Genomic DNA, 14,355 nt, shown 5'->3' with positions numbered 1-14,355 from the left:
ACTGACAGGGCCTAGAGCCCTTATGTTTTCAGTCATTTTATATTATTGTATGAATGTTTCTAATTAGGTGAAGACTGGCACTTGTGAAGCTGAGGACCTCAGGAACAGGCTAAGATGAGATCACCATTGAGGATCGCAAATTATTACAGGGAGCGAGAATGATTGTTAAACAAAGGTCACCAACAGATACTGGTTGAACTCCTCCAAGGTCAGTCAGGGGTTTCCAAAATGAAGATAGTTGTGACTGGATGATGACATTGCCACCTTGGTGGGGCAGTGCACATAGTACTAACAAGGACAAAAATTACAGCCAGCACTTCACCCACATTCCTGTTAATGGCTGGGCAAACCCTGGACTTGGTTACACATCAGCTAAGCTAGCCTTTCATGGGTTCAATGTTTTAGTCATTGTGGATGCACATTCAAAGTAGTTGAATGCGCATAGAGTTTATTCATCAAACACAGGAACAACGATTGCAAGCATCTATTGCAACACAAGGAATCCTGGAGGTGTTGGCCACAGACAATATGCCAATCAGGGAGTCCTGTCTGACAGATGTAAGCAGGAATGGCAGGAGTTCTGCTCACTCTAGGAACTAGTTCTCTGCCGTCAGTTGGGTCAGTCTCACGTACTGTGCAAGTGCAAATAAAGGGTGACTTGGTGACAGGATATCAACCTTTGTGGAGTTATTCTAATTTTATGAAGAGAAAATCTTGCCTGACAAATTTATTAGAGTTCTTTTGGAGGAGATAGTAAGCAGGATCTATAAAGAAGAACCAGTAGATGTAATATACTTGTATTTCCAAAACAGTTTTAATAAAGTACTCCATGTTAGATTACTTGACAGAAGAAGGGCCCATAGTATGGGGGTATTATATTAGCAAAGATAGAATATTGGCTAATTTATAAAAGAGAGTTGAGATAAGGGGGATATTTTCAGCATGGCAAATTGTAACAAGCAGAATGACATAGGGAAGAGTGGTGGGGCCACGATTATTTACAATATATGAAAATGGCTTGGAAAAAGGGACATGAATTTATCCCAGGTTAGATTTTCTAATGAGGAGAGATGAAAATCGGCCTGAACTTTCTGGATCTGAGAAGAACAAGGGAAATATACAATATTCTTTTGGGGCTTGGAATATTGCATGCAATTCTGGTCTCTTTCCTAATGGAAGGATGTTGTGAAACTTGAAAGGATTCAGAAAAGATTTACAAGGATGTTGCCAGGGCTGGAGGACTTGAACTATAGGGAGAGGTTGAATAGGCTAGGACTGTATTCCCTGGAGGGTCGGAGGCTGAGGAGTGACCTCATAGAGGTTTATAAAATCATGAGGGGCATGGATAGGGTAAATAGATAAAGTCTTTTACCTGAGGTGGGGGAGTCCAGAACTAGAGGGCATAGGTTTAGGGTGAGAGGGAAAGATATAGAAGAGACCTAAAGGGCAACGATTTCTCACAGAGGGTGGTGCATGTGTGGAATGGGCTGCCAGAGGAAGTGGTGGAGGCTAGTACAATTGCAACGATTAACAGGCATCTGGATGATATGAATAGAAAGGGTTTAGAGGGATATGGGCTGGGTGCTGGCAGTTGGGACTAAATTGGGTTGGGATATCTGGTCGGCATGGACGGGTTCGACCAACGGGTCTGTTTCCATGTTGTACATTTCTATGACCTTGCTAGAATTATTGCTGACAAGTTGTTTCCCTTTATGGGAAGGCGTAGGACCAGATGAAATAATCTGAGTTAGGAGTCGCTCAGTTAAGGAGAGATTAGGAGGAATTTCTTCAAGGGTAGTGAATCTGTGGAATTCTTTATCACAGAGGACTGTTGAGGTTGGGTTGTTAAGTATATTCAAGGCTAAGACAGATTTTTAATTCAGTAAGTGAATCTAGGGTTATGGGGTAAAGACAGGAGATTACCAGATCAGTTGTGATCTCATTAAATGGCAGAGAAGACTTGATGGGCCAATGGCCTACTCCTACTTCTACTTCTGTTCTTTATGGCTTTTCCTGAGATAGAGATGAATGAAAACCGTAAATAACCAAAACGTAATGCTGAAATTTGTATTGTATTAGCCTACAACATCCAAATAGAAGATATTCTATTCTTATATCTGTCTCAAATGTCTTGTGAAGTTTTAGTAAATAATCATCGACTATCCCAAATGCATATTTTACTCTGTTACAGGCATCAAATATGTATTAGACATATTTAGATATTTTTTCTGGATGCTCTAGATGTGCAAATTATCACTGCTGTTAACTTGCTTGCCCAAAGCCACAACACAGTAGTTCTGATATTAAATTATTGTTATTTATGAATTAATTCAATTAATTTTCCTTTCAGATCATGGACGCTTTCAGTGTGAACCTTTACACACTTTAATATCATCCATAAATTAAAAACATAAATGAATTCCTGCTGAAGGCAAGCAAGACAAATGAAAAGTATTGATTCATGGGAAATTGCATTCACCCCAATTTGTGAATAAACACTCCATTTGCACAAATTGAAACAAATCCTCAATCTATTCAATGCTTCTCAAAAATGTCATTACATTTTTGAAATCATTGAAAATAAAATCTGTTTATTTGTAAAAATGTCAATTATAGATGAATATATTACATACCGTCTCTCATTTGTTTCTTCATGTCCAGCTGAATCTTCAAGCTGTTTGGTCCCATCACATTCCAACTATTGGTTTTCACCAAATAGTTATAAATAAAGTAAATTGGTGCCACATTCATTAGCTCTGATTCAGCAGAGCCACGAGGTAAATTAGTTAACTTGTGAACTCCATCAGGATCTAAAGCTATGGACATTGCTTCACCAATTATGTCACCTGCCAAAATCCAAGTCAATACGTCAGTATAACTGACAAGTGCATGAAGAAAAATAATTAACAACAGGTTAATCAGTATAGTAAAGAGAAATACTTAAGGTTTAACTCATTATGAGCTTAGTTGTACACAAAACAATCTCTATTTCTTTTTCAGATAAAAATCCCTAGTTTATAGCAGATGGTTTGTGGTAGAATTATATACCCGTAAACAACACCTGATTGCTGGACATTAGGCCTGACCAAAGAATCAGAGCTCTGCAGCACCAACTTGACAAAACTGATTAAATAATACTATTGAAAGCTGCTAAATTGTTTTGATAGCTCAATATATTTAGAAAATAAGTCCATCAGACTTTATATCTTCACTTAGGTGGTGATAATGAAATAAACCAAGATTGAACCTCAGCATATGCCAAAGCTGACTACTTGTGCCATTGAAAGTAATGTTATAGTGCTGACACCACATGTATAAGCTAAACTGTGCCTATAATTATATGACAGAACGGCTGAAATAATTTGAAACTAAGATGGTTCTCCCTGTTTTCCTCTCTTTAGCAAAGATATTACATAAACCTTTAATAACTAGACATTAAATAGCATGATCTGGGGCTTTCATATTGAAAGCTTTGTGTGTTATCTGTGTTCTCAGCTGCATTTCTCCTTCATTCAGCAGACTGATAAACACTCACTGAAATATTTTGTATTATAAATGAACAAGATGTTGCTTTATCAAATCTATTAGATAACAGTGCATATAACTTAGAAAATAATGAATCATGCCATCGTACCCCACTTAATGAATAAATACAGAAGAGCAGATTCCTGGAAATAATTGACTCAGCCTGTAGGAAGAGAAATCTTATTTTCTATAAGTGTTCACCCTCCGTTTCTATAGTAATAAAAACAAAGTGCTAGTGTCTGGCAGCATCTATGGGCATTGATACCTTTTTGGACTCAACGTTAAATCTGTTTACCACTCCAAAATGCTGCCAGCCTTGTTAAGTTTTTCCAGCACTTCCAGTTTTTATTTCAGATCCCCTGTATCTTCAGTATTTTGCTTTTACTAGATTTCTACAGATTGGTCTTGTGTACCAAAATGGAAGACAAAGATCTGAGCTTTGGACACTATCTTTTGTTCCCCCAGCTTTTGGATTTGGTCAGTCAAACTAATCAGACCTGCTTTTGTCATCCTTTTGTTGGCTCCAAATATCTAGTCCCTCCATTTCCCCCTTTTGAGCTCAAATGGGTGAAGTCACTCCAAACTATTAAAGGTGAATGTCCTGATAGGGCAGCTGACTTTACGTGCTTTGTAAAGTGGGCTGCTGATTGGAAATTGCATAAAATAAACAGCTGTCCGAATAAACTAAACTGGTATGGTATATGAAAAACATGGAACTGGATGGACAATTCCAAATGAACCATCTGTATTGTTAGAAGTCTGAGTAGATAGTAAACATAGAACTTTATTACAAGGGTGTTTGAGTGCATGAAGAGGGGAGATTTTGTAGTAGTTCTGTAGGGGTGTTGGTGGAACTCCACATGAGGTATTGTGTAATGTTATTCTCTGTGCCAAACGAGAGATATGCTTGGCTTGGGGAACTGGTTCAACGGAGGTTTGCAAGATTGATTTCTGGGATGAGGAAGTTGCACTTTGGAACACAGCTTGAATAAAATAGACTTACACTTCCTGGGGTTTAATCTAATGAGAGGTGATTTTATTGAATTATTTAGAATTCAGAGGGGGCATGTAGGCGCTGTGAAGTCAGTTCCCATGTTTACTGAGTCTAAAACCAGGGGGAATGGTCTCAGGATAACAGGGCAGCAATTTTGTCCTGCGAAAAGGAGAAATTTCTTGACTCAAGCTTATACCCCTCAATAGGCTGTGAATGAGAACATAAGAGATAGCTGCAGAAGAAAGATACTTGGTTCTCCCAGCCAAGATCATAGTTGATCTCCCCCAGGCTTCAACTCTTTTTTTCATAACAGTTCAGCTTAACTGTCAATTCCAACATTTCAAAAATCTCTCTCTACCTTCTCATTAAATTCTTTGTGATCTAGCTTTCACAACTCCCTGGGGTTGAGAATTCCAGACATTCTTTACCATCTGGGAGAAGAGATTCTTTTGTACTTCAGTTTTAAACGTGTTTCCCCTTTATTCTTAATACTGTCTCCTAGTTTGCAATTCCTCAAAGATTGGAAAATCTTCTCAATATGTACTTGCCAAGCTCCCTCAGAAATGTATTTCAGTAAGATCACCCCTCAATCTTCTGAAATCTAATGAAGAGAGACCGAACCTGTTTAACTGTAAGTCAATCCCTTCATTCCAGGAACCGGCCGAGTGAATATCTTTTGAATAGCCTCCAATAACCGTATATTCAACTTAAATAAGGGAGCTAAAACTGCACATAGTACTACAGATGCAGTCTCACCAACACCCTTTACAGTTGTAACAAGATTTCCCTGCGTGGAGTCTCCATCATTGAATACATTTAAGCTGAAAATGTGTTGCTGGAAAAGCGCAGCAGGTCAGGCAGCATCCAAGGAGCAGGAGAATCGACGTTTCGGGCATGAGCCCTTCTTCTTCTGAAAAAGGGCTCATGCCCGAAACGTCGATTCTCCTGCTCCTTGGATACTGTCTGACCTGCTGCGCTTTTCCAGCAAAACATTTTCAGCTCTGATCTCCAGCATCTGCAGTCCTCACTTTCTCCTTGAATACATTTAAGACTGGGATAGAAAGATTTTGGTATCTCAACAAATCAAGCGAAATGGGGAGAGGGTAGGATGGAGTTAAGATCAGGATCAGCTATGATTGTATTGAATGGCAGTGCAGGTTTGTCTACAGTATCTACCCTTGCTTTTACATCTTGAGTTTTACTAAAGCCCACTGTGGCTCATATACCAATATTTAACAGCCAAGATCTTTAAGAGGACAAATTCACAATTAATGAAACAGCAGTAATTCTACCTTGCACAGTCAACACATTCTTTGGTTTGACATTTGGGAGAATATTTAATGGTGCTTTCAATTGAATTTCAATTCTTCTCACAATTCTCCCTAAAAGTAAATATCAAAACAAAAACTTTAGTTAGAACAGTTTTTGAAACAAAATCCTCAATTAAATATTTTGTTGGAAACTTGGTATAAAACATACCCAAGACATTGGCTGGATCCAATACATAAGGGAAATTTTTTTCTTTCTTAATTCCTTCTGGCTGCAAACAAGACAGAAGTTAACAATAAAAAAAAATGAAAATGCAAAGATTACTGTTTACAAAATCAAAAAGTAGACAGAAATGACTAGTATTTATAGAAACGATGCATAACAGAATGAGTGATAGTTAGTGTCTCAGTGAGGTATTCAGATAACACAATGAACTCTAATTGAAGCTGAGATTTCAGCAGCTATTTCTGTAATTTTATTCTATTGTAAAACCATGTTTTGATTGTTATGACGGATCCTAACAACTGCTGTGCAAAATTTTCATACATGAAGGAATCCCAGCTGAAGGATTAATGAGCACAGATTACAAAAATTAATAATTTATTAATTTTGAAATAATTTAAGTCAGTGTCTTGTAGCACTAAGGTAGTGCCCAGGAGATCAGGATTCAAGAGGTGTGTCATGACATGTCTGAACAGGTTGTTTAAAAATTATTATACTTTAAATACTGAAGTTAATCTCCTGTGACAATACACAGGAATGTGAAGTTAAGAAAGGTCTGCAGACTAAGCAAGATTAGACACTGGGAGGTAGCTGGAAAAGTGCAAGCAGACATAAATCTGTTCTGACACTGAAGTCATAAACTTTGCAAATTTTACTTTACCTTTGTAAATCCCAGGTTAACATTTATAAAGTTATATTATTCAATAGTCCCACGTAAGTTGCAGGATAAAGGTAGCTGGGTGACTGTCAGGACTGGGAAAGAGAATAGGCAGACAGTGCAGGGACCCCATGTGGCTGTCCCCCTCAACAATAAATATATCGCCAGGTCACTGGCACTGAGCCTGGCTCTGTGGTTCAGAAGGGAAGAGGGGAGAATAGGACAGCAATAGTGATAGGTGATTCAATAGTGAGAGGTACAGAGATTCTGTGGTCGCAAACGAGACTCCCCAATCCCAGAGTCAGGGATGTCTCGGATTATAATCACAACTCCCTCCATCGTCATGGAGAGGGATAGGAGCAGACAGTATGGGAAAGTATTTAATTGGGGGAGGGGAAATTACAATGCTATTAGGCAGGAATTGGGGCACCTAAATTGGAAATAAACGTTCTCAGGAAAGTGCATGACAGAAATGGGGAGATTGTTTAGGGAGCACCTGCTGACAGTGCTGGATAGGTTTGTCCCACTAAGGCAAGGAAGGGACGGTAGGGTGAAGAAACCTTGGGTGACAAGGGATGTAGAACTTCTAGTCAACAGGAAGAAGGAAGGCTGTGGAGGCAAGGATCAGACAGGGCTCTAGAGGGTTACAAGGTGGCCAGGAAGGAACTGAAGAATGGACTTAGGAGAGCTAGAAGGGGGCATGAATAAAGATTTAGTGGGTAAGATTAAGGAAAACCCTTTGGCATTCTCCAGTTATGTGAGGAGTAAGAGGATGACCACAATGAGGGTAGGGACAATCAGGAATAGTGGAAGGAACATGTGCCTGGAGTTGGAGGAGGTAGGGAGGTCCTTAATGAATACTTTGCTTTAGTATTCACTACTGAGAGGGAGGACAGTGTGAAATAGGCTGATATGTTCGAAAATGTTGATGTTAAGAAGGAGGATGTGCTGAAAATTTTGAAAAATATAAGGATAGATAAGTCCCCTGGGCCAGATGGGATATGCCCAAGGTTACTACAGAGAGCAAGGAAAGAGATTGCTGCGCCTTTGGCAATGATCTTTGCATCCTCGCTGTCCCCTGGAGTCGTGCCAGATGATTGAATGGTTCCAAATGTTATTCCCCTGTTTAAGAAAGGGAACATGGATAATCCTGGGAATTACCAGTCACTCTTACGTCTGTGGTGGGCAAATTATTGGAGAGGATTCTGAGAGACAGGGTTTATGATTACTTAGAAAAGCATAGCGTGATTAGAGATAGTCAGCATGGCTTTTTGAAAGGCAGGTCATGCCTCACAAGCCTTATTGAATTCTTTGAGGATGTGACAAAACACATTGAAGGTAGAGCAGTGGATGTAGTGTACATGGATTTTAGTTAGGTGTTCAATAAGGTTCCCCATGGTAGGCTCATTCAGAAAGTACTTGCGGAGCGTTTCAGGGAACACCTCTGGGACACCCGGACCAACCAACCCAACCACCCTGTAGCTCAACATTTCAATTCCCCCTCCCACTCCACCAAGGATAAGAAGGTCTTTGGACTCCTACACCGTCAGACCACAGCGAAACGACGGTTGGAGGAAGAACGCCTCATCTTCCGGCTAGGAACCCTCCAACCACAAGGGATGAACTCGGATTTCACCAGTTTCCTCATTTCCCCTCCCCCCAGCCTGTCTCAGTCAAATCCATCAAATTCAGCACCGCCTTCCTAACCTGCAATCTTCTTCCCGACCTCTCCGCCCCCACCCCAGTCTGACCTATCACCCTCACCTTGACCTCTTTCCACCTATCACATTTCCGACGCCCCTCCCCCAAGTCCCTCCTCCCTATCTTTTATCTTAGCCTGCTGGACCAACTTTCCTCATTCCTGAAGAAGGGCTAATGCCCGAAACGTCGATTCTCCTGTTCCCTGGATGCTGCCTGACCTGCTGCGCTTTTCCAGCAACACATTTCCATCTCATTCAGAAAGTAAGGAGGCATGGATACAGGGAAATTTGGCTGACTGGATATTGAATTGGCTGGCCAATAGAAGACAAAAGGTGATAGTAGATAGACAGTATTCAGCCTGGAGCTCACTGACCAGTGGGGTTCTGCAGGGATCTGTTCTGGGACCTCTGCTCTTTGTGATTTTTATAACTGATTTGGATGAGGAAGTGGAAAGGGGGGGTCGATTAGTAAGTTTGCTGATGACACGAAGCTTGGTGAAGTGGTAGATAGTGTGGAGGGCTGTTGTAGATTGCAATGGGACATTGACAAGATGCAGAGCTGGGTTAAGTAGCAGATGGAGTTCAACCTGGAAAAGTGTAAAGTGATTCATTTTGGAAGGTCGAATCTAGATGCAGAATACAGGGTAAAAGGCAGGATTCTTGGTAGTTTGGAGGAATAGAGGGATCTTGAGATCCATGTTCATAAATCCCTCAAAGTTGCCACCTATGTTGATAGCGTTGTTTAAAAAGGCGTATGGTGTGCTGGCTTTCATTCACAGGGGGACTGCGTTTAAAAGCTGTGAGGTTATGCTGCAGCTCTGTAAAGTCCTAATTAAACCAAAATTAGGATATTGTGTTCAGTTCTGGTCGCCTCATTACAGGAAGGATGTGGAAGCTTTAGAGATGGTGCAGAGATTTAGCAGGGTGCTGCCTGGACATGAATCCCAAGATCCCTCTGCTCCTCCACAGAGGAAAGAGCAGTGGGCTTTTGGTCAAGTATAGAGTGCCTATCCATTCAGGACATGCCTTTGTGGCCCAGATAAACCCAATAGGTTTTGCTGTGTGACTTTTGGGAGGCATGGAAAAGTCATGTGAGTTGGAAAGAGGCAACATAAAATTCTGGTGGCTCAGGGATAACTGGCACAACTTCATCTGGGCAGTTTTTCTGATTTTGTTGGAAATGTCATTCAGGTTTTGTTGCAGTTAGACATGGACTGGTTCTGTATCTGAGGAATCAAGAATGGTGCTGAGCATTGTGTCATCATCAGTGAACATCTCTACTTCTGACCTTATGATGGAGGAAAAGACATTAGTGAAGCAGCTGAAGATGCCTGGGCCTAGGACATTACCCGGAAGAATTCTTGCAGTGATGTCCTGTGCCTGAAATGACCAATGTCCAACAGTATGGAACATGCTGAAACCTATTCTTCCACATTGCTACATCTCTCCTCATCTTCAAAATAAGGATGTATTTTGATATATGTAAATATAGAACATAGAACGATACAGCACAGACAGGCCCTTCGTGATTATGTTTTACATAAGAATATTCTTTTAAAAATATTATCTTTAAAAAAGTGTTCTTTTTCCCATTTGTTCCATTTTTTAACAACCTTAAAGGTCTTGAAACATTTTTCGATACTATGTAAATTCAAGTTGACTTAAGATGTTAAGCCAGACAATGAGAACAACCAAGCTTTCATCTTCAGGGATGCATGATTCCAGTAGCGGTTACTAGATACTGATCAGAACCCCTAACCTAAGGTTAGGCAAATTGGATTGCACCATTGTTGTCCCAGCAGCTAAACCAACACAAACTGAATTCTCACTTTGAAGATCTGTATAATTCAATAACTTGGATAAATTAAATAAAACATCAAGTGAATCACTTGAAATGTGATGGGTCAAAATTAACTATATTTGTTTCTATTTTGTGATTTCATATCATCAAACTGGATTGATCTAAAAATTTCATATTATACTTTTGATCTGTTTCAAGGTTATTTTTTAAAGCTTACAATTCTCTGTTTATAGACACAGAACTAATAAACTGAAAAAAACTGGAACTTACCACTACATGCAATTTGTGGACAGTAATTTCATTTGCTGAAAGTTGAGTTTTAAGTGTGAAATTTATGTTGTGAACACCTATCTTCAAAGGAAGTATAGTGAATGTAAATGGAAGCGCTGAGAAACCTTCCAAGGTTTTTCTTTGGCAAACAGATTGTTGTCTACCTTCAATGCTTGTTTGAGAACCTTTAAACAAACATGTTCCCTCATCTGTACTCAGCTGTACACAAACCTTTGAACAAAACAATGCATAATTAGCTATTAGGGCTGAGCAGCGAATTCTTATACAGTACATTTAGTTTTGATGATATAACAAAAAAAAGTGAAAGAAAGGAAAGCTGTAATTGGTCTCTTCAAGGAGAGAAAACTTGCCACCTCCCCATCAAAAAATGCTATGTTTCCTTTCAGAAAATACACTTAAATACTGTTAGTTTAGCTCAGCCAGTACAATTCAACAATGTGAAAGGCTGATGATTCAACTTCCACTGTAGGATTACGGAGCCTCAGTGGTGGAGGGAGTGGATGCTTGAGGATGTCATGCCATTCAAGCGGGGAAATCTGCTACTCAGTGAAACTGTCACTTTGTTACTAAGTTCATTCTTTCAACTTCTGGCCTTAGATATTGACGGTTTCCATCTGAAGGTGATCCTACTACAGAGGTTGGTAAAATTTCTTTAAACTAAATGTAACTTATCTATTAAATCTATTTCTTGTTGAATGAACTTTAATATTTGCACGGGGTTTCTTAATATGCTCTGACATTCAAATAATGAAAATGTAGCAATGAATAGGCCTTGCCCAAAGTGGTATCAGACAGTTGCCAAATATGGATTTTAATGCATGTTTCTAATAAGCAATTTTTAAAGATATACCTTTGTTTTGTCACTCTGATAACTGTACACAGAAGCTCTTAATTGCACTTGTTCACCTCTCACAACGGAATAAGGTAATTTTGCTTTTAGAATCACATCCTGATAAACTGTCACTTCTATTGGATCAGCAACACATACTCCTGCATAAAATATGAAAATTAAGAAGGATTGAATCTGCTGCTTAGAATCATCAAGTTCTAAAACTGTGTTCCAGGTCTTTGCTTACCAGTCCCTGAAATTCCCACTCCTTGGATTTCCCAAGTTGTCAGTGAATCAGGCAAAACTTTTGACAGATGCTGAGAATCTGAACTAGGCATAATGAATATACAAAACTGAAATCAAAATGGGTCACATGTAAAATTTAAATTGCAAATTCACTATTTTACTTTTATTTACCAAATTAATAATACTCACATTTGGAAACCATATCAGGACCTAAAATCTAGTTCAGTACACAATTCTGGAATTTTGAAGTTTTTATTTTGTTTGTCAATTGCAGAGCAGAAACTTTTACTTAGTTTTTACTTAATCAAACTTCTTAGTAATTACTGGGATAATTTTGGTAAAAGAATAAAGAGGAAAAGTACACTCTGAAGTACAAGCAATCTGCACTTTACAATTTGTGTTTGAATCTGGTGTCTACTTTGTCTGCATTTGAACTTTACCATCAGCATACAGATATACCCAAGTTGATCTTTTCCAAACAGCTACATTGTACTCACTAGATGAAAGTATGTATATTGCTGCTCCGCAGGAGTCGTAACTGATGTGAACCAGCCATAAGAAACCAGCAATTCAACTTTTTTACATCTCAGCAGAGAATGGCCAACAAAAATGAAACAAAAGTACTATTGCTGTGAGAAAGCACCCTAAACGTATTTTGGTTTAACCCTTAACGTACACAAGTTAAATATTTCACATCATTCCCGTGAGTGGATCTTCATTTCTTACAGTTGTTTCATTTGCTCAACTTATCTCTGACCAGGCTTTTGTCATCTGCTCCAATAACTCCATCTGTTGCTCAGTATCAAATATTCTTATTGATATTTTGCTACATTAAGGGTGCTATATAAATGCAAGTTGTTAATTTGCCATTATTGAATTTTGAAATAAATTTCAGTGATTCGAAAGATTGAACAGAAGACTTTGGTTACTGTATTTGGCCTTACTTGTATATCAAATAATCTTCTGCAATTTTGTACTTAGTGGAACATGGGTTAGTTTATAAACTGACAAACATTTATAGTAAATGCATAATTGAACTACAGGTCAAATTAAGTATGTCTCTCAAACTTTAGAGGAGCTGCTATTTTAACAGGCATTGAAATAAGCCACTTAGGATACTTATACTTTCTGCTGATACCTGCTTTGAGAAAGGCAGTTCTTTTTTTTAAATTTTGCATTACAAGTTTGGAGTTTTCCCTGCTGCACATTATTTTCTCTGTCCACTATAAACAGAAAATGAGACTAGGCAAATTTAGCTTCAGCCCTGGCATTTATTCTGAGGTCAATGTACACCAAAAAAAGCCTGAGCTATGTCTTCAGTGAACTCAATATTTTGCTTCAAGTATACTGTGACAGAAACATACTGATATTATACGGCTTCACAGGCAAAAATGCTCTTTTTTCTCACATTTCTCTCTCTACAATTCTCAATAATTGGCATGACACAGGAACAATGACAAGATAATTTGAAAAGAACCCAGTAAAAATTAAAAAGACATCTGACAAACTAAACGTTAAGGTATTGTAACAAAAAAGTAAAATGAAGCAGAAAATGTGCAAGGAAAAAGGAACGAAGAACATAGAACATAGAACATTACAGCACAGTACAGGCCCTTCGGCTCTCAATGTTGCGCCACCCTGTCATACTAATCTGAAGCTCATCCCACCTACACTATTCCATGTACGTCCATATGCCTGTCCAATGATGACTTAAATGCACTTAAACTTGGCGAATCTACTACTGTTGCAGGCAAAGCATTCCATACCCTTACTACTCTCTGAGTAAAGAAACTGCCCCTGACATCTGTCTTATACCTATCTCCCCTCACTTTAAAGTTGTGTCCCCTCATGTTTGCCATCCCCATACTTGGAAAAAAGCTCTCCCTGTCCACCCTATCTAACCCTCTGATTATCTTGTACGTCTCTATTAAGTCACCCCTCAACCTTCTTCTCTCTAACGAGAACAGCCTCAAGGCCCTCAGCCTTTCTTCGTAAGACATTCCTTCCATACCAGGCAAAATCCTAGTAAATCTCCTCTGCACCCTTTCCAAAGCTTCCACACCCTTCTTATAATGCGGTGACCAGAAAGAAAAATGGAGATTAGATATCACTGATAAGAGGAGCAGATTTTGTAGAGAAGCAGAGAAGAAATAAGTAAAACTTAAAATTCTGTTCCCTAGATTTCTTAACCTGAAAGGAGGAACTTATGCAAAGAACATCATAAGGACAAGGGCAGCAGATATGTGGGAATATCATTACTTTCAAGTTCCCCTCCAAGCAACTCACCACCTAGACTTGGAAATTTAATCACTGTTCCTAAAGTGCTGCTTGGTCAAAACTGTTGAACTCACTCCCTAAATGGCATTGTAGGTATATCTTCACCAAAAACACCTAAACCGTTCAAGAGAGTAGCTTACCACCATTTTTCTCAAAGGCAACTAAAGATAGACTATAAATAATGGCCCAGCCAGTGACACCACATTCCACGCATGAATTTAAGAAATAAAGTTATAACTGTAATGATGTTTTTTTTACGTAGCATTTACACAAACAAGATATAAAAGAATGGAGCCAAGATATGAAAACGGTAGTCAATCAAAATGCTCAAAGAATCATCAGCTCATTCACAGAGAAAACACCACAAGAAGTTTGAAATGTACTGAGGTTATCCACAACAAGCTTTCTTGGACTCTTCATGTGGATGCACTGGTTACAAAGCTGAAAAATGTGTTGCTGGAAAAGCGCAGCAGGCCAGACAGCATCCAAAGAGCAGGAGAATCGACGTTTCGGGCATAAGCCCTTCTTCAGCACTGGTTACAA

The 14,355-nt window shown here is 39.1% G+C and overlaps 1 protein-coding gene across 1 annotated transcript in view; it reads right to left on the bottom strand.

Moving 5' to 3' along the window:
• Positions 1-14,355, bottom strand: part of c5 (complement C5) — a 131,241-nt gene that overhangs the window by 60,578 nt on the left and 56,308 nt on the right. Inside the window, exons 19-24 of the mRNA XM_043720297.2 lie at positions 11,537-11,619; positions 11,311-11,450; positions 10,440-10,670; positions 5,999-6,059; positions 5,812-5,901; positions 2,634-2,846 (exon numbers count right to left, since the gene is read on the bottom strand). Of these exons, the coding sequence (XP_043576232.2) occupies positions 2,634-2,846; positions 5,812-5,901; positions 5,999-6,059; positions 10,440-10,670; positions 11,311-11,450; positions 11,537-11,619 (818 nt within the window). The remainder of the gene's footprint in view (positions 1-2,633; positions 2,847-5,811; positions 5,902-5,998; positions 6,060-10,439; positions 10,671-11,310; positions 11,451-11,536; positions 11,620-14,355) is intronic.

This window comes from Chiloscyllium plagiosum, unplaced genomic scaffold (assembly GCF_037043375.1).
Source record: "Chiloscyllium plagiosum isolate Xiang-an unplaced genomic scaffold, Cpla_swu_hap1 HiC_scaffold_21, whole genome shotgun sequence".
NCBI classification, from domain to species: Eukaryota; Metazoa; Chordata; class Chondrichthyes; order Orectolobiformes; family Hemiscylliidae; genus Chiloscyllium; species Chiloscyllium plagiosum.
This window is presented reverse-complemented; position numbering and strand designations above follow the sequence as displayed.